The sequence below is a fragment of the Anastrepha ludens genome, chromosome 3 (assembly GCF_028408465.1).
Source record: "Anastrepha ludens isolate Willacy chromosome 3, idAnaLude1.1, whole genome shotgun sequence".
Classification (NCBI taxonomy): Eukaryota; Metazoa; Arthropoda; class Insecta; order Diptera; family Tephritidae; genus Anastrepha; species Anastrepha ludens.
The window spans coordinates 33,264,570-33,283,599 of record NC_071499.1 but is presented as its reverse complement, the minus strand read 5'-3'; the positions used below and the strand labels follow the sequence as shown (position 1 = coordinate 33,283,599).

Here is a 19,030-nt window from a genome sequence, read left to right as displayed (position 1 = left end):
CAGGTATTTTGCCATAATTTACACATGCACACAACACACACGCAAACCACTTTTATTCGGGCCATTATTTTATGAAAGAAAAAGAAAACATTTATTTATACCACTTTTAAACACCTCGACCGCATCCATTCGACGTTGAACCTTTAAACTCTCCAACTTTTTTTTCTTTCAATATTGGTTGAAAATATTTGTTGTATTCAGAAATTCACTTCGAGCACATACAAATGCACGTATGTATGTATGCTCGATGCACAAAAGAAATTCCCACACTCGCGGTTAATTTACAAGTTTGTGTAAATTTTTAATGCATAACGCCTCACTTTATTTAACTTTTAACACGCTTGTTTTGCTGTTGTTGCTATCTCTTTTTTTTTTTTTTAATTACTAAAACACTATTTTACCATTCATTTTTCCCCAAATAAAATATTAATAATTTCCATTTTGTTTTTTACTAATTTTTCACACTAAAATAAAGTCGGGGAAAATCGTCTTCCCCGCTTTCCCTCAATTTTTGTATTACCGGCGATCGATCGCAAGAGCGCAGCAAAAAATTTAGAGTGAATTACCAACACGTGTTGCAACTTTACCGTTTAACACATCAGCATATGTTTGCACGAAGCCACTGCCTTTGAAACTGAACAGAGCAAACAGCGCTAACTGGAGAAATGGTGCTGTTCTTGCGCTTGCGACACTAGTAGCGCACAGTGGGCCGAAACTGTTAGTGCACTTAACAGTTCTTTAATTTAACTTAAAATGAATGCCTATTTTTCCGCTCTGGCAAAATTTCTCCTTTCATGTAAAAAGAGCAGCGATCGCAAGAAAGAGAAAAATGCATAAGCAAAGCACCAAGGTCGATATATTTTGTTTTTGCTGTAAACATTGCTAGAATGAACGCATAAAATGAAATGAGAAAAGAGCGCCAAAAGGAGAATCATTGCAGGGAAAACTGGTAAAATGACTGAATACGAGTAAAATATCGCGTTCCATTTAATAATTTTAAATAATTTTTGATTGATAATGATAATTTTTGTTCTCAATACTTTTATTGGTAGAAAAGTTAGAAAAGTTGTAGTACATGGATATAAGTATATGTACATATGTAATTTGCGTATAATTCTAACGAACTCTCTGTACACACACACACACATGCAAACTGTTTCGGTATGTTAACTTTAAAATTCAGGGAATGCACATGACATAAACGCATTGCTTACTTTTCGGCGGCAAAGAAAACATTTTCTTGAAGCAAAGCGAAAAATTAAGAGCCAGTTTAACTGGCTTAACCCTGCAAAGTTGATCGTTTAAAATTCATTTAACTGGAAAACAGAGCGAAGCATACACTGGAAAACTGGTCCTAATAGGCCCGCCAGAATGGCAAAATATGTGACCGACACAAGTCAAATTGAATATAGACTAGGCCGTTACGAGAGGATGTGCTGCGCGATTGTGACATTCTATATAAAAAAATACAGACACTTCAGCTATCACCAACGAACACAACGGACTCATTCTCGTTCCCATGACAGTCGGTTCTACGTTACCGGAACGACCCGGATTTATATCCGGCCAAGGACTGTCATTCCAGCAGCATTCCCCGTTCATGTATGGGGAATGTTTATGCTGCTACAACAACGACAGCGGACTCATTCTAATTGGTCGACTCCAAGTTCAGGCAACTGTAAGCAAATTCGGCAAAACAACAACAATATTCATGGTTTTGATGTTAAATAATTATTTTTTTACAAGTCTGCTTATTTGTAACCATTAAAAGAAAAAATGGTTTTGTTTCCGCTTTCAGCGTTTTGTGCGTTCACAAAACTTCACAAACTTTGCCGTATACCAGCACAAAACGTTTTCACGTCAAAATATTATATTTGTGCAAGGACTGCCACTTCAGCAACATTACCTAAATTGCAAAGGCATTTTATCTTTTATTTTGGATTAACAATTTATTAAAAATTTAAATAGTTTTTTATTTGTTTCTGAAAAAGTTTAGGTGGTATTGAAAATGCATATGTCTTTAAGTCGCGACTGCATTATATTATAAAAGCATGGCATCTGCATCATTACATCGTCACATTTAAATTGAAAATTTCGTGTTCTATCCACAGCTTACATACTTTTTATTAGATTTATGTCTATGTAAACGTGCAAAGATGCGTAACCATATTACACTGGCAGTCAATACAAAATCACTGCGACGTACACTATTTTAAAATGGCTCCTTCAGAACCTTCCCGTGATCTATGCCATAAATAAATTCATTGTCACGCACATAACCCCAGGCCATACGCTTTGTGGTCCAAGCAACACCAATGTCACCCTTGGGCCCAATAGTTATAGCACCGCCCGTTCCTTCTAAACGTTCAGTCATCTCTTTGCACGCCACATCGGTTGCCTCCTGAGCGGACATGTTACAGTATCTGATGTTGGCTAAAATCTTTTGTGCCAAATTGAAACGCATTATTGTCTCGCCATGACCTGTAGTAGAAACACCGCCCCATTTATTATCAGCATAAGTGCCACAACCCAGCAGTGGTGTATCTCCTATACGTCCCGGTACTTTGCCTGTTATGCCACCTGTTGAAGTGGCCACAGCAATATTACCTTTCGCATCAATAGCGACAGCGCCCACAGTGCCTGGCTCACCTGGCCGCTCCTTGTCAGTCTTATCCAGTTCTGTCGGCGCGTAAGTAGTGTCTCTACCCTCAGATTGCTGCTGCTTAAATTGTGCCAATGCATCACGTGCACTTTGTGTAACCAATGAACCTGGTGGCAATTGCACAGCACCATTTTCTAAAGCAAACTTTTGAGCACTTGCACCGCCCAAAAATGTATGATTAGTTTTTTCCATAACACAGCGTGCCACCGAGATAGGGTATTTAATGTCACGCAGTAGAGTTACGCAGCCAGCACCAAGCCGGGAACCTTCCATAATGCTTGCTTCCACTTCTACATTGCCGTCACTATTCAAGCATGCTCCATAGCCAGCATTGAAATTCTCATCCTCCTCCATGACGCGCACAGCCGCTTCGACGGCATCTAACGCAGAGCCCGCTTCGATACCACCACATTCCGCCGAGGGCATCAGCAGTGGCAATCCTGCTTTCAAAGCTAATTTCATACCTTTTGCCTTGCCAGGCACGCGTGCATCGCTAATACCACCGGCTCCACCATGTACGAGCAGCATTGGGGTGGACATTTTGCACAATTTATGGGCGTATCTGTAAAAAATATTTGTATACTTATTTTGACATACTCTAGTTGTATACTGCAAATTTTCATCTCTACTCACAGTATAGCTTTGGAGCAATGAACGACACATGTCAAGGAATTTTACCGATTTGTGTGAAATTGCATTCATTCTTTTTATCATTGTTTACCGTCGCTTCGGGGGCTTATCTGTTATGAAAAAAATATAAAAACACCACAAAGAAACCAAATTCAAATAGTAATAAATCTTACACAAAATCAAATAAAACAGTCAACAAAAGAGAACTTCAATAAAGGGAAGGCAGATTAATATCATGTTTACACATACAGTATTACCGTAATTAGATTTAAAAAGGGATTCTATCCATTCGCAACGAGATTAAATATAGCATTGACGGATTAAGTGAAATTAAGTTGCTCAATCTGCATTTATTGACTATTTAACCTCAAATTGCCAAAACCCCTGACGTGCTGGAGCATTTTCAAGGCCATATTCGTTTTCAGCATAAAAACACCTTCAAGAAACACCCATAGCCGTCTTAAAAACTGTACCTCGCAGGACTGTGAAATATATCCGATACATTTTGGTACATCAACTTTATTTTTACTTAATTGTAAAATGTGAAAAATTGATGGGTGATATAACTTTTTAATAATTTTTTTCGTAATCAGGACACCAAATTACAAAGTAATTAGTTAAAATTATAGAAAAAGTTTTTTGGTTGTTGGCCTGTGTAATTATTTCTTAATTCTGATTAAAATTGAAGTGTGATGGAGGTTGTTACGCGTATTAGTGAACAGCTCATTTGTTTATTGGATTAAGAAATAATTATTTATTCATAGATTTTTCCTAAAAAACTAAAAATTAAAAGGATGGCTTCATCAAATGTTAGACAAATGCAGTGCTAGTTTGCACTAAGACAATCGAAATAATATTAAATTTTTTTAATATATGAAATAGAAATTTAATTGAAATTAAATGATGCCCCCGAAAAATGGGAAGAGTTAATTTTAACAAAAAAGATAATAGAAAATAGAGCAAAAAGAAAAGTGGAAACAAAAGCCTAGAATTACGGCCGCTCAACGCTTATATAGAACGAATTTTCAAAAACACAATTTTTTTTTAATTTTTATTTCTTAACGTACATATATTTAAGAATAAACACACAAAACTTAATATCGTTCCGGTGAATATTTTCCAAGTTGTACGCAAATTTGAAAAGGCGTTTCAGAGCACTTGAAAGTACATGGCAAACTTTAAACGCGTTTTTCTCAAAACGGTGTCTTCAAAGTCGGTGACCAACCTTAATTGAAAACGGCTAAACCGATTAGTCTCAAATCTTAACACGAGCTTCTAAAATATATTTTTGATAATTAGTCGAAATATTTTTTTACCGATAAATATTTTTTTTATAAACAATTTAAGCCCAAAATTTTGGTCCAAAATCTTTGTTTTGTTTTAGAAACCTCCATTTTGTCAAAAAAAATTATTTTACTAGATTTAACATTACTTTAACGGAATCTGTTTGGTTTTTTAATTTCAGAGGATCCAGTTCAGATATGTAGTGGCCCAACGTCATTTTTGAGAGGAGCTTCCAGAGATTAGCTGTAGCTCTTTTCCAAAAAAATATTTTTACTAATACTAAGTCTTAAAATACCGTTAAAAGATAATATGTGTACAAATTTTAATTTTAATAAATTTCAAAGTTTTCTCAGAAAAAATTCTGGAAAATTCGCTTTTTTTTGCCTTCTAACTGTATTAAACCTCTCAATAGCGATTCTGTAAAATTTAATATCAGCCGAATAGCGGTACCACGATATCTATAACCTTTTTATTCGCTCAACCGTGAATATTTGATTGGCTTGTGAAACATCAGAAATATTTCTTATAATACATTCACATATAAACAGGTATTCTGCTTTTTCGTGCTTAACTTCCAATCCGTAATTAATTAGCGAGATTACCCGTACAAAATTTCTCTCCCAAAATCTGAGATTATAAAATGATCCTAGATTATTACCACACTTTTTTACGTACAACCCCTTGTTTTCTGTGTTAGCCAAAGTAAAAACTAAAAAAAATGGATGCTGGCAAAGAAAACAGGTTTGTAGACATAATTCTAATAAATTTTTTCTTAGGTATTATTATTTATCTATACTAATATTATAAAGAGGAAAACTTTGTTTGTTTGTTTGTAACGAATAGGCTCAAAAACTACTGGACCGATTTTAAAAATTCTTTCACCATTCGAAAGCTACATCATTCACGAGTAACATGGATTACATTTTATTTTGGAAAAAAATAGGGTTCCGTAAGATATTTGGATTTTTCCGACACAAACTGAAAAAAATCTTATATATAAAATAAAGTCAACTTTTTGTGTGTGTTCGCTAACCGGCCGTATCTGCACCGAATTAAACCAAACTTACACACATTGTTAAGAAGGTATTGGAGATGGTTTCCGTATAGTTTGGATACATATTGGTGGATAGGCCTCGAGATATAGGTCAAAACGTGGACCCGGGTAACCTTCGGATGTGTATGTACAATATGGGTATCAAATTGAAGCTGTTGGTGAATGCTTTAGTACAGAGTATTTTTCATGCCGCTCCGTGACTGGGGTCTCGAGCTATAGGTCAAAACGTGGACCCGGGTAACCTTTGGTTGTGTATGTACAATATGGGTATCAAATGAAAGCTCTTGATAAGTGCTTTAATACGGGGTAATTTTCATACCTATTGATGCCTAGGGTCTGGAAATATATGCCAAAACGTGGACCTGCGGTGTCTTTGCACCGAATTAAACCAAACTTACACACATTGTTAAGGAGGTATTGAAGATGGTTTCCGTATAGTTTGGATACCTATTGGTAGATAGGGTCTCGAGATATAGGTCAAAACGTGGACCCAGGTAACCTTCGGATGTGTATGTACAATATGGGTATCAAATGGAAGCTGTTGGTGAATGCTTTAGTTCAGAGTATTTCTATCCGCTCCGTGACTAGGGTCTCGAGATAGAGACCAAAACGTGGACCCTAGAATGTGTTTGTACAATATGGATATCACATTGAAGCTGTTGGCGAATGCTTTAGTACAGAGTATTTTTCATGCCGCTCCGTGACTGGGGTCTTGAGATATAGGTCAAAACGTGGACCCAGGTAACCTTTGGTTGTGTATGTACAATATGGGTATCAAATGAAAGCTCTTGATAAGTGCTTTAATACGGGATAATTTTCATACCTATTGATGACTAGGGTCTCGAAATATATGTCAAAACGTGGACCCGCCGTGTCTTTGAACCGAATTAAACCAAACTTACACACATTGTTAAGTAAGCATTGAAGATGGTTTCCGTATAGTTTGAATACCTATTGGTAGATAGGGTCTCGAGATATAGGTCAAAACGTGGACCCGGGTAACCTTTGGTTGTGTATGTACAATATGGGTATCAAATGAAAGCTGTTGATAAGTGCTTTAATACGGGGTAATTTTCATACCTATTGATGACTGGGGTCTCGAAATATATGCCAAAACGTGGACCCGTCGTGTCTTTGCACCGAATTAAACCAAACTTACGCACATTGCTAAGTAAGTATTGAAAATGGGGTTCGTAAAGTTTGGTTGTAATTCGGAGCACTGGCAACGGGTACAGCGTTCTTTTGAATCAGCCATAATGTCGCTTACTTTTGTAACGCTTGGGGCGGAACTGAACTGTCAAATTGACAGTGTGAGTTACAATGTGTCAATATTTCTTTCTGATTTGGATGCCATAAGGAAAAAACGTAAGTGCAACATGTAAAAATTGTTTGTGAATTTTTTTGGAGTGGATTTTGGAACAGTGAATAATTTCTTACGAAATTTGAGAATTTAATGTGAAATCCGAATGAAATTATGTGTTCGTGAAAAAAAAATTTTTTCGTTTTTTTTTTTTTTGAAAAATATTAATGGATAATGGTTAAAAAAGCTCCAATGCTTAATAAAACATATAAATTGAAACGAAAAATTCATGGATGATCAGGAAAAAAGACGATTGTTTATTCATATGCGTTGATTTGAAATTTAAAAACAATCTTCTTTTTTCCTGATTTTCAATTTATATTTTATATTTACTCAAAAACAAATAGAAAAACAAAAAATATTGTTTATGCCAAAGCGCTTGAATAAAGAATAAAGAAATAAATAATATGAAAATCATATATTTTCTGTTCTAAACCATATCTATTCTATTTTAGTGTGCCCAGCGAAGGGGGCCGGGTTTGCTAGTCCATTTATATAACAGAAAAGAGCGCATGCCCACAAACGCTTTATCCTCTTATTACTTATTATAAAATGTAATATAGAATTTCCCATGCGGCTTGCTGTCATAATTTTTTAAACCTCAGTAAGCGTCATTTACGGATTTCCTCCAACTGTTTCTTACTAACATCCAATTGCGCAATTAAATTAGCTTTTCCTTCTCCTTGTCGTTTTCTTATATTTCGTTTCTTTATATCGTTAATAATAATTAAACAAACCAAAATATTCCACCAAAGCAATTTCTATGAAGAAAAACCTTTCAAAGCAGTATTGGCAGCTAATCTGCCGTATGTGAACAGATAGATTAATTTTTGTGGATTTATTGCTAATTACTGCATATGTGAACGTACTTGTACTTTCCCTTTATCTTCTCAAATTTTACAGAAAGAAAATTTTCACTACGATATCTCGAAAACTTCTTCTTCTTTTTAATTAGCGCGATAACTTCTTACGCGATTTTAGCCGAGTTTAACAAAGCGCGCCAGCCGTTTCTTTCTCGTGCTAACCGGCGGCAGTTGGACACATCAAGTGAAGCCAAGTCCTTCTCCGCCTGATCTTTCCAACGCAGAGGAGGCCTTCCTCTTCCTCTGCTACCACCAGCTAGTACCGCATAGCATAATTTCAGAGCCGGAACGTTTGTATCTATTCGGACGATATGACTCAGCCAACGTAGCCGCTGGATCTTTATTCGCTGCGCTATGTCTATGTCGTCGTAAGGCTCATACAGCTCATCGTTTCATCGCTTCGAAAACTAAGGAATATAAAAATGCTCTATGGTTTTTTGTTATTACAATAATGGCATGTCAGCTTTTTATGAAAATAAAAAATCTATTATACTATGCCAATATTTTCATTTTGAGAGTAAGAAATAGTTGCATTGCGGCAGCCTTAAAGGTAAAATAATATATGTGGCAGCATCGGCATAGCATAACAAAACTTGAATAAAAAGCTGCAAAGCAAAATTGGACTGACATTTCTTCCATGCTTTGTTTGATTACTTTTATATTTTATTCATTGTGATTTTTCTTCTCGAACATTGTGGGCGCTTTTAGAGCTAAAAAAAAGTTTCCTCTCTTGCATTTATTCAGCAAAACCAAATTTAATTGTGACTAATCTATCCAACATTGTGACCAATAACCAATAAAATAAACTAAATCCAATTTAGGTGGACAATCTAATGAAAAAAAGAGTATAACATTGATAGAAAAAAAGACGTATAAACTTTGAGCATCTTTTGCACAATAGTGACTTGCTACTGAGTTTTTTTCAAAAGCCTCAAAGTGGAAGGACAAAGCTGAGTACTAATTGGAAAATTGGGGAAAAAGTCTAAATAGAGCAATCAAGTTACTAGGTATGTATTTCCTACTTTCGCTTGTAATTTATGTAATACGTCATGGAAAACTTTATTTATGTACATATTTTTATATTTCATCATAACTTAAGTTTGATTAGCCAATAATTTTCCATTATACATGTGCGTATATGACAAGAGGTACCCTCATATTTCCCAACATCGCAATTTACGAGTTCATCAACTTTGTAGTTGTTAAATAGTGTTTCATTTAACGCGATTTGCCTTGCTTTTAGCTATGTACATGCGTGTGTTTGCTCATCATTCGTCCTCGTAACAATTTCCCCATCAGCCACCTTGCATTCATCCCATCAGTGGGCCACCACCATCACCACAAGCAATGCCGTCCGCAGCATTTCTATTTATTTACTTTACGCATAGAATTGTATAAACTTTGTGTGTATACATTTTCGTTGAAAAGCTGTGTGGTATTTTTCCGAATTTGTTTTCGTTTGCAGCTTTGTCTTTGGTTTTGTTTATTCCACTATCACTATAATCTGTAAATCCTATTCGATGGGGTATATGATTACTACAATAAAGACACCGTCTATTGTGTAACGCTAATATGTACATACATACATATGTATATGTGCAGATGTAGCTCAGCATGGCCTGACAGCAAGCATGTAGAGCAAGCAACAACTGGAGGTAATCTTTTAGTTTGAATGCTTGCTTATTTTTATAAGGCCTTGACATTTTTTTTAATAATTTCTAAACGTTTGAAAGAAAACTTTTAAACTGCTTATAAACGATCTGCAAATTACTGATCATTTGGTATGCTTCATTTATATTTCTTGTTGTAACTGCATAAAACACTGCCCAATGATTTTTGGGAAAGGGGAAGAATTGGCGATTATTAGCTTGATATAAATCCGGATCGTTTCGCCAGTACTTCAAAGACTTACATTTGTTGGCATAGCTGCTGAAGTGACTGAGAGTTATGCAAATCGCCCGCACCACAGGGCGTTTAATATGCGAAATTCCTTTCGATCTTGTAAAAAACGTTTGAATAACGTTGTAAAAGGACAACATTCTCCGTAAATTTCTGAAATTTGCTGGATCCTGAGTAACTCCAGTTCGCTCCGGTAAGGTGGAACCAACTGTCATGGGAACTGTCTTGCAGCATGTTTTGTTGGCGTAACGCCCACACGCCTTAATAACTGTCGTGGGAAGGATTGTTTAAATGACACTTTATGTTACATGCGCCACTTATGAAATCAAATTGTTATTTTAGGAGCTGCATAAAAACATCTTCAAACCCTCGTTCGTTTTAATGGTGCCCACACTCACCAACGTAAGCGTACGTCCGTATCAGCTGACGCGATGAAACTAATGAGAAGCCAATGTAAATCAATTCTCACCACCGCTCCGTTCCGTAGTATCGTAGATCGTTGTTTCATCGTTTCAGCTGATACGGGTGTACGTTTACGTTGGTGAGGAAAGGTGAAAGTTATGATACTTCAATATATCTTTTATGAAACACTTTTTGACCTACCTGCGTCTCTTAAATAACAAAAGAGATCTACCAAAGGAGAGCGCTCATTTTCTTAAACTCTGTCCAAAATTATCTAATGGGGGAAAGGAATCAGAAGCCAGTTTGCGAGCAAATAACCACAACGATCATCCATAGAACTCGTAGTTGTCCAAAAACGACCCCGACATGCTGAATCCTAAAACATTCCTCTGTCAAATGTTAGTGTCATGGCCTGCTTTTTTGTTTGCTTATTCATTTTTATTTTATTTTACAATACATTATTTTTCAAAATTTTTATTTGCATTTGTTTTTATTATTTGTCTGTAGTCTGTCAACTTGTAACTTTTGCATCACTGAAAGTAATGATAAGCAATTAAAAAGGAAAAAAAACTCGTTTTTATTACACGAAACATTTCAACTTAATTTCCAGCGTTACATAAATAAAGAAAAAGGAGTACAATAAGACTTAATAATAACATCGGTGACTAAATCGCACGCTTTATTTGCAAAGAGTGTAGCTGTTGCTGATCAAACAAAGAAAACTGCCAATTGTCCGGAAGATCAAACGTTGGTGTGAGGTGAGTGCAATCCTACTCGAAAATAAGGAGATACAAACAAAGAAAACGCCAGTCATTTTGCAAACTTACAACCCCTCTTGTGAGTGCGGCAGATAGTGGATCCAAACGACCAACCAAGTTTAGTAAAAACCACTCCAAAGCTGAAAAGCCACAACGCAATTGGTTTGTTTGTGTGAGACGCGGAATAGCACGCAAAGTTGCGGCGTTTACCAATTTCAACTGTGGATTAAAAACGTAGAAAAAGTTGTAGAACAAAATCCATAAAAACCAACAAAAGCACAAATTGTTGAAAACAACACCAACAAAACGTAAACAATAACAAACGACGCAAAAATGCCAGCTGATTCGGTTTCAAGGTGAGTTTGTCGGAAGTTTGTGAAATGTGCTAAATATTGGCAGTTGGGAAGGGTGGCGGGTAGTTTGATTAATATGCGATTGAGCAAATCTTGCTGGTGAATGCAGAACCAAATTTGTAAAATAGGAGTTAGGAAATGCATTGGCCGCACCGTTTCACGTCTTACATGCATTTGTGGTTTTTTTTTTTGTTTTTTTTTTTTGTTTTTTGCTCATGGTATTATTACTTAGTTCGCTGGCTACCGCAACTTACTGCCATTTTGCTTTATTGCGCAGTTATTTTATGGCTTAATTTAATTTGCTTGTGCATACTATATTGTGCACATTTGTATTTACTTATGTACATACGCTATGTATGTATATAAGTGTTGAGTATTTTAATTAAGAGAATGTTTATTATTAATATTTACATACAGACAAGTCAAATAGCTCCCCATGTAAATAAAATTGAAATATTAATTTTAAATTAATCGCGATTACCTAAATTTCTAGCAGTTGCTTATCCGTGCATACTCACACCAAGACTTTTTTTGTAGTCGTAACAGCGGCGCCCGCCGTTGCCGAATGGTGCGTGACTACCATTCGGAATTTACAGAGAGAATGTAGGTTCAAATCTCGGTGAAACACCAAAATTAAAGAAAAACATTTTTCTAATAGCAGTCGCCCTTCGGCAAGCAATGGTAAACCTCCGAGTGTATATCTGCCATGAAAACGCTTCTCATAAAAATATCTGCCGTTCGGAGTCGGCTTGAAACTGTAGGCCCCTTCTATTTGTGGAATAACATCAAGACGCATACCACAAATAGGAGGAGGAGCTCGGGCAAACACCCGCCAATTATATATATATATATATACAAAGATATATATATACAAAGATATATATATATAACAGCGTTAACATTACCCACACATTTTTGGGGAATGCTGCTGAAGTGGCAATTCTTGCAATGCATAACCGACTGCCGTGTAAAAACGTTCAAGCCAAAGATGTTGTTGCTATAGCTGCATAAACATTCTCCCTACCTGTAAAGGGAATGTTGCTGGAGTGACAGTCTTCGTATATTCGTACTATATTGATTTCTTCCGCTCCACAGTGAAACATAGAACCACAGTTCGGATATATGAATATGCAAATCCGGGCCGCTCCGGTAACGTAGAACCAAGTGCCGTGTGAACGCCAATCCAAGTCTTGTAATATGTGGGTACTAACTAGTTGCGATACGTCATTTAAGCCTTGATTTTGAAAAATCCTATCTTTTGTGAGTTTTAGGAAGCCTCCGATATCTGTATATATGATATTGATTTGTATATATTCTCGAAAGGTATTCAGGTCAAGCGTCGTCAATTTTTGGTGTATGTCATGGTGCTTTCCCTCAAATTGAGAGACAATTTGTGCATGCCGTCTCCGAACATCCGTGGCTTTTTAACAGACGCTTCTGCTTTTTCATTGAAAAAATGCACCCAATTCCCATTTCATGTCACTAGTGTGCTGTGAGCCCGGGAATAGTCGGTTATTCCCACCGTGGTAGGTTCAACGTTACCGGAATGACTCGGATTTATATCCGGATACGGGCTATTCCCCCAGCAGAATTCCCCGTAATATATGTGGTATGTTCAAGCTGCTACAACAACAACAACAACAACCCGGTAATAATCGAGTGGTTGCGCACAAGAACTCTCGACCACCCTCTCATTCCCATGACAGCCGGTTCTACGTTACCGGAATGACTTAGGGTTTTCCCAACCAAGGGCTGCCACCCCAGTAAACTAGCCCTGTCTAGTGTACCGTACCTCACCACAACGGCTGTCTACATTTCGTATCGATGCTTAGACATAAAGCGCACCACAACACATACATACATATATGAGAATCTTGAAAAAACCATTCGAACCAACTTCTTTTGCCAAATAAACTTCAATACTATAACCCTAATTAGCCTGATTATAATGTGGAAGCATTTTTAACCGTCATATGAAAAATAAAAAAAAATTAGTTACAAATAATAATAGAGAATTTTGATTTTAGAATGGAATCCAACGGAACTGGTGGCGAAGCAAATGCCCCCGAGAATTTGCTCGGTACTTCACCTGGTGCCTCTAGTTTGCGTAGTCGAACTGAAAGTGAATGCTCCGACAAGTAAGTGACTGAATAATGCTTTCTTTTATATACAATTTTTTCTATGACGCTTAACTCAACTATTCCATGATTTCTACAACAGATTGGCGCGCTTCGTTTTACCCAGCATGGATGGCAGTCCACCAAAGGTGCTAACACTCAACGAAGTGGGTGACGTGCTAAAGAATATACAAAATATGGAACTGGTGCATGAAATCGCTATCAATCCTGAATTTAAGTTTGAACCATATGAACCACCAGAGAACAGGTAAGATAATTGTGATGAACAGTGTAACGAAGTGAACGACGTGTGAATATTTTTTGCTATGAAAAAATTCTCAAATTTGTTTTTTTTCATATTGTGAGTTTTTTGAAATTGTTGGTTTTTTCCAAGGCGAATCTGGTATCGGTAAATTCAACTGACTTGTTTTTTTTTTTTTTTTCTTTTCTTTCGCCGTGTCCATGTGGCTGTCAGCCCGGACGAATCATGGCGAATTCATTTTTTATGTCTACTTTTCCAATACTCGTACTATGCTTTGACAATCAAACGTACAAAATATTGTTGTTGGTCTAGTGCTACCACCTTTAATGAATGCGCCTTGGTTTTTTCCATGAACTCACGATAATAAAAATACAAATTGGGTATTTTTGAATAGAGAATATCACGCATACTGAGCTCGAATAAAAAAAACGCATATTTGCACTTAAAGTAACTCGCATTTCTTCCTAACTCCCATCTAGTCTCGAACGCCGCATCAAGGACATCATGCACAAAGCCTTCTGGGATGTGTTGCGCGGTCAACTGAATGAGAACCCCCCTTGCTACGATCACGCTATTCAATTGCTAGCCGAGATTAAGGATTGCTTTCCGCAAATAATTTCGCAAAATAATACACGCGCCTTGCAGCACATCAACGAAATACTTGACATCGATGTGATAAAACAGCAGGCCGAGGAGGGCGTGCTAGATTTTAGAGCTTATGCCAATTTTGTCATACATCTTATGGCGAAGTCATGCGCGCCCGCACGAGATGAGCTCGTACGACAGTTGACCGAGATCGAAGATGTGGTGGATACTTTTAAAAATATACTTGAAACAATGGCGCTAATGAAATTAGATATGGTGAACTATTTACTTGATTTTGCACGCAACGATATCATGGCAAATTCGGTGGAATATGAGAAAAAGAAATTCAAAGAATATTTGGAGTATTACAAATGTAGGCAAATTGAAAATGATTAAGGGGTTAGGGGTAGCAAGAGACCCGAAAAAATTATGATTTTCAATAATTTTTTTTGGCTAGTCAATTGCTTTATTTTATAGTGGTATTAATACATGTTTCGACTTGACTTAAGCAAAATTTCAAAAAAAAAAGCCAGAAGGCGCTTGCGATGATCATCACAAGTCCTTGGAGATTCATCTAAAATCAATCGGACAAGAGAAATTAGCTTTATTAAGGGGGGAAACCGGTTTAGGAGGCCAAAATTTTGATGTTTTTCGAGAATTTTTTGAACAAAGAAGGAATAATCAGAAATTGTTTAAGTTTAGAGGGTATTTTATTTATATTTTTAGGTATACTTTTAAATTTTTTTGAAGCTATTTCCGCGGAATTTGTGGCGTTAGAGTGTGCTGTCCATGGACGATCGCCATCCGAGTGGCTTGCTAGTGGGAATTCCTGAAGTTGCAATTTTTCTCTGATATCAACAACAATTTTTTTTATTAACAACATATTTCCTAAGAACATGAACCTAATTATGGTAAAAAAATATTGAAAATTGTACGCTTTTGAGGCGTTTGAACACAAAGTAATTTTTTATACCATATTTTTTCATCTATTTTGCTTAAAAAACCATATTTTAAATAATAATATAATCCCAGAATTAGGTTCATATAGATTAGAATTGAATAAAGAAAAAATCCCAAAAAATTTCAGAACGATTGGTCGATAACTTTTTAAGCTAGAATTCCCACCAGTTGAAAAAAAGTAGTTTCGAGAAAAACGTCGTTCTAATATAAATAACGCGCGCTACGGTGCGGAACCGACGGGCAATCAACTAAGTGCTCATAGAATCGGGAATAATGCGAATTTCGCTTTAAAATTTTTACCACATAAAAAAAAATCGAGTTTTTGATCGATCTAAACCGGTTTCCCCCCTTAATAGATAATCTTGTGCCTGATCAAAGCTTTGTTTTTTTTTTTCAAAATTAAAAATATATGGCGGCCTCAGGAAATATTTTTCAGATTTTCGAGAAAAAAACCGACAATTGTTAAAAAAAAACGAAATTTTTGAAAAAAAAAATCCTTCGATCAGGCGCGAGTTTTTTATGTTTTTCAAAAGCAGTATAAATTTTATTGAAATCTAACAGGCGGTTTTTAAGTTACTCGTACAGTGATCACCAGTTCAAAAAACATAGTTTTGAGAAAAACGCATTTAAAGTTTTGGTATCGGCTCCGAAGCGCCCTTTGTGAATTGTTGAATAACTCGAAAAGTATTTGTCGGATTCACTTTAAGAAAATGCAAAACTAAAATCAATTTTCTTGAAAATTCTGACTACCCCTAACCCCTTAAATAAAAATAAGTGTAGCATTTGGTTTTACTCTTACATTAAAAATTTACCTTCCACATTTTTTCTAGTTGGTTTCCCAGCTACCGAAAATTGGCTTAAAAACAGTTGTATTCACGATGCCAACAATAAGCCCTGCTCGCCAGAGCAAACCATTTCTAATGCCTATATGGAGCTCATGGATTGGGATGAGTCTAAGGAATTTCCCGAAGTGCTTTCTATTGACAAGGAACGTATTTTAAAATTGGGGCAGCGCGCCAAACGTCTTTGTACATGTGCTGCTGTCATTTCTATTTGCTCGGGAGTGCCGGTTATTTCGCAACGTACCGAAAATCGAGTCGCACTCGCCAAGCAAATCGACATAATCTTGCAAGGTACCACCAATGAGAAGTAAGTGAAGATAAATATGGGAAAAGAGTGTTGTGTTGATCAATTTAATTGCAGAGAGCTCTTGGATTCGATTGAAAACGTTTGGTTGCAAGTGAAAACCGTTATAAATGAGTACTTGCAAAAGGAGGACCAGCCGGTGATCGACGCTAATACAGAAGACATGCTAAAGTCGCAAATAATGCAAACGGGTAATAAAGATTCGCCTGTGCGCACTTTGATGTGTAAGTTGCATATTAATACATACCTACATACATACAGGCAGTAGAAAACATCTAGTATCATGCATTCTTCAACAGGGAAACGTTTCCAAACATATTTTCGCTTGGCAATGCGCTCACGCGCTGGTTTACCACCACCACCACCAGGCTATGCTGACTTCAAAGATGAGCTGGAAGCCTATTGCACTGCCCTAAAACGCGTAATTGCCTACAATCATTCCGTCTTCGGTGAATACTTTATGAAAGTCTTAACACAACAACGCGTTACAAGCACCGACACAACCACAAGTGCTGCAGCAGCTGCCGCAAGCGCTACAGAGAGCGTGGAGCCGGTGTCTAGTAGTGCGGCTGCCGTTACCGAGGAGAAGTCTGTTAATAGCCAATAGTGGAAGTATGCAAATTATATCGCAAACAATGGGCGGCAACAAGTCGCGCGTGTGATGATGCGGGTATCGGGTCGGACACTGTGCTGCAATTGACACAAAATGATTTAGCCAACTGGATTTTTTGCAGACAAAGAACCTAACGACGACGATGCGCCCACTTTGCTCTGCCAGCGGTGCTTGTGCATATATTCAATAGGTGTATGACTGAAGCAACCACAACCAAGTGATTTAGGCAAATGTGTAGGCAAATGAGAGTTTTTCACTATTCTGGAGCTAGCACTCGTATACCCCCACAGGAAATGGATAATAATAGAAACAAGAAAACTTAAGTATGATAATGAAGAAATGCAAAATCGAAAATCGGCAAATTTAATAAGCAAAAACAAAAAAAAAAAAAAAACAGCAACAACCACAAATTATAAATTTATTCGTTAATTTCACGTGCTTTTATTTATACAAAATTGTTTAACTAAATGAATGAATGAACAAAAAGGAAAATTAATTGTAAAAATATATAGTTATAAAGCAGTAGCATTTTTAATTTCAATAACTGACGAAAATTGCAACCAACTGATTGTTAGTAGAAGTCTTTGATAAATCGGTGCTGCCTGGATATGCGAAAGTAGAAGTAAAAAAAAAACAACAATGAATTAAGACTTAGAACAAAGTGTGCACTGTGGTTCTTTTTAAATTTTAATAGCTTAATTTTTTGGCATACGCCACGCAATAGTTTATTATTTTTGCACACACGTATGCATACACACATACATATATACAGGCATACACATATACATCTTTTATTCACAATAGTTCAGTAAATATTTTGTTGAAATTTTTAAGATTTAAATGTAAGCGTAGCAATGATACAACAAAAAATGACTTCATCTCATCATAAAAAAAATCGTGTTCCATGAGCTATTCGACAACCACAGCTGCACAGTTGGCAGCTTTTAATAAACATTTTATTTATTTAATTCACAAAACTCCAAACTTAACCACCAAACAACCACATTGAAGTGATATCGTTTTTTATTTACCAACATTTTACAAGTATTTACATGCCCACATACAAATGTACATACATATACGAACTGAATATAATGAATTGAATACTTGAATACTGGAGAAGGAAAGTAAAAAAAAAAATATAATATTGTATTGCAAATGAAATGTTGCACTGTCTCTTTTTGTTATAGTTTACTGTAGTTATTTTCATTTTCTTATTCGAAATATTATTTTTTATTTGGAAATGCGTTGTGATACTGAAAATTCTTAACATTAACCTAATTACTATTATATAGAATATAGAATATACACACAATATACAAATAAATATTATATACAAGGATTCTTTAAAAACTTTAACACCATATAAACTTATTTTTATCCCTAATAAATACATATATACAATTAATGTGTGAAATAAATAGCTATTATAAAAACGTAATCATTTTATTTCCGTTTGAGTTCAATTTGGTTGAAGATTGTTTTAGTGTAAGTTCAAATAATTCCTTTAAGGGGACAGATACCTGTAAACGGCCATATTTTCCCTGATTTTCATTAAAATTATTTAAAATGAAGAAGTCAATATTTACAGTTTTGTTATACATTAAAATTATATAATTTTTTTTTTTTTTTTTTTAATCATTTAAAATGGCGGATCTACACTCAATTCTTCCAGGAAGGTCGCAGCGGGGCTTCTCAATCGGCGGGCATTGGAGCATCGGCGTCAGTGACCTGAATACAAAGAACCAAAAATTTTGTTTGTTTATTAATGTCATAATGGAAAGATGGTAAAAGTGGTCTTTATCCCTAAAGCGGGAAAAAGTTCACACACAACACCTAAGGAATTCAGGCCAATTAGCCTATCCTCCTTTCTGCTAAAAACATTAGAAAGAATTTTAGAAGAGCATATTAAGGCTAACATCAGCCCTAATAAGCTCAGCATCTCACAACATGCGTACTGTAAAGGGAAATCAACTGAAACAGCACTTAACTCACTTGTTATAGAAATCGAGAAGTCAATGTATAATAAAGGCCCCTATTATGAGTTGTATTCGATCTTCGATATTCGCTGGTTGTCGAAGA

The 19,030-nt window shown here is 36.0% G+C and overlaps 3 protein-coding genes and 1 long non-coding RNA gene across 13 annotated transcripts in view; 1 reads left to right on the top strand and 3 right to left on the bottom strand.

Annotated features, from left to right (window-relative positions):
• LOC128857372 (protein gone early) overlaps positions 1-654 on the bottom strand; it is a 147,916-nt gene extending 147,262 nt beyond the window's left edge. For 3 of the 8 annotated variants that reach the window (XM_054093105.1, XM_054093114.1, XM_054093106.1), the window contains exon 1: positions 102-639. The gene's annotated coding sequence lies outside the window, so the exon portion shown is untranslated. Of the gene's footprint in view, positions 1-101 lie in introns of all 8 variants that reach the window. The other 5 variants (XM_054093109.1, XM_054093111.1, XM_054093112.1 and 2 more) reach the window with 4 other exon arrangements.
• A 1,300-nt stretch (positions 655-1,954) lies between these two features.
• Positions 1,955-3,420, bottom strand: LOC128856349 (probable isoaspartyl peptidase/L-asparaginase CG7860). Of its 2 annotated transcripts, none has more exons than XM_054091647.1 (2): positions 3,296-3,420; positions 1,955-3,244 (listed from the first exon to the last, which is right to left on the bottom strand). In XM_054091647.1, exons 1-2 carry the CDS (start codon positions 3,374-3,376, stop codon positions 2,213-2,215), a joined length of 1,113 nt encoding a protein of 370 aa, XP_053947622.1. In that variant the 5' UTR covers positions 3,377-3,420; the 3' UTR covers positions 1,955-2,212. The 2 variants fall into 2 exon arrangements, with proteins under 2 accessions (XP_053947622.1, XP_053947623.1); XM_054091648.1 differs by having other exon boundaries at positions 1,955-3,224; positions 3,296-3,402.
• A 5,096-nt stretch (positions 3,421-8,516) lies between these two features.
• LOC128857369 (T-complex protein 11-like protein 1) lies at positions 8,517-18,093 on the top strand. Of its 2 annotated transcripts, none has more exons than XM_054093104.1 (7): positions 8,517-8,860; positions 13,293-13,403; positions 13,486-13,650; positions 14,124-14,602; positions 16,020-16,338; positions 16,393-16,559; positions 16,635-18,093. In XM_054093104.1, the coding sequence occupies exons 2-7, from the start codon at positions 13,294-13,296 to the stop codon at positions 16,940-16,942; spliced, it is 1,548 nt and encodes a 515-aa protein (XP_053949079.1). In that variant the 5' UTR covers positions 8,517-8,860; position 13,293; the 3' UTR covers positions 16,943-18,093. The 2 variants fall into 2 exon arrangements, with proteins under 2 accessions (XP_053949079.1, XP_053949078.1); XM_054093103.1 differs by lacking the exon at positions 8,517-8,860 and adding an exon at positions 11,178-11,268.
• LOC128857371 (uncharacterized) lies at positions 10,710-11,072 on the bottom strand. Its single transcript, XR_008453935.1, has 2 exons — positions 10,982-11,072; positions 10,710-10,924 (listed from the first exon to the last, which is right to left on the bottom strand). It is a non-coding gene; the product is annotated as an uncharacterized LOC128857371 (long non-coding RNA).
• Positions 18,094-19,030: the final 937 nt, after the last annotated feature.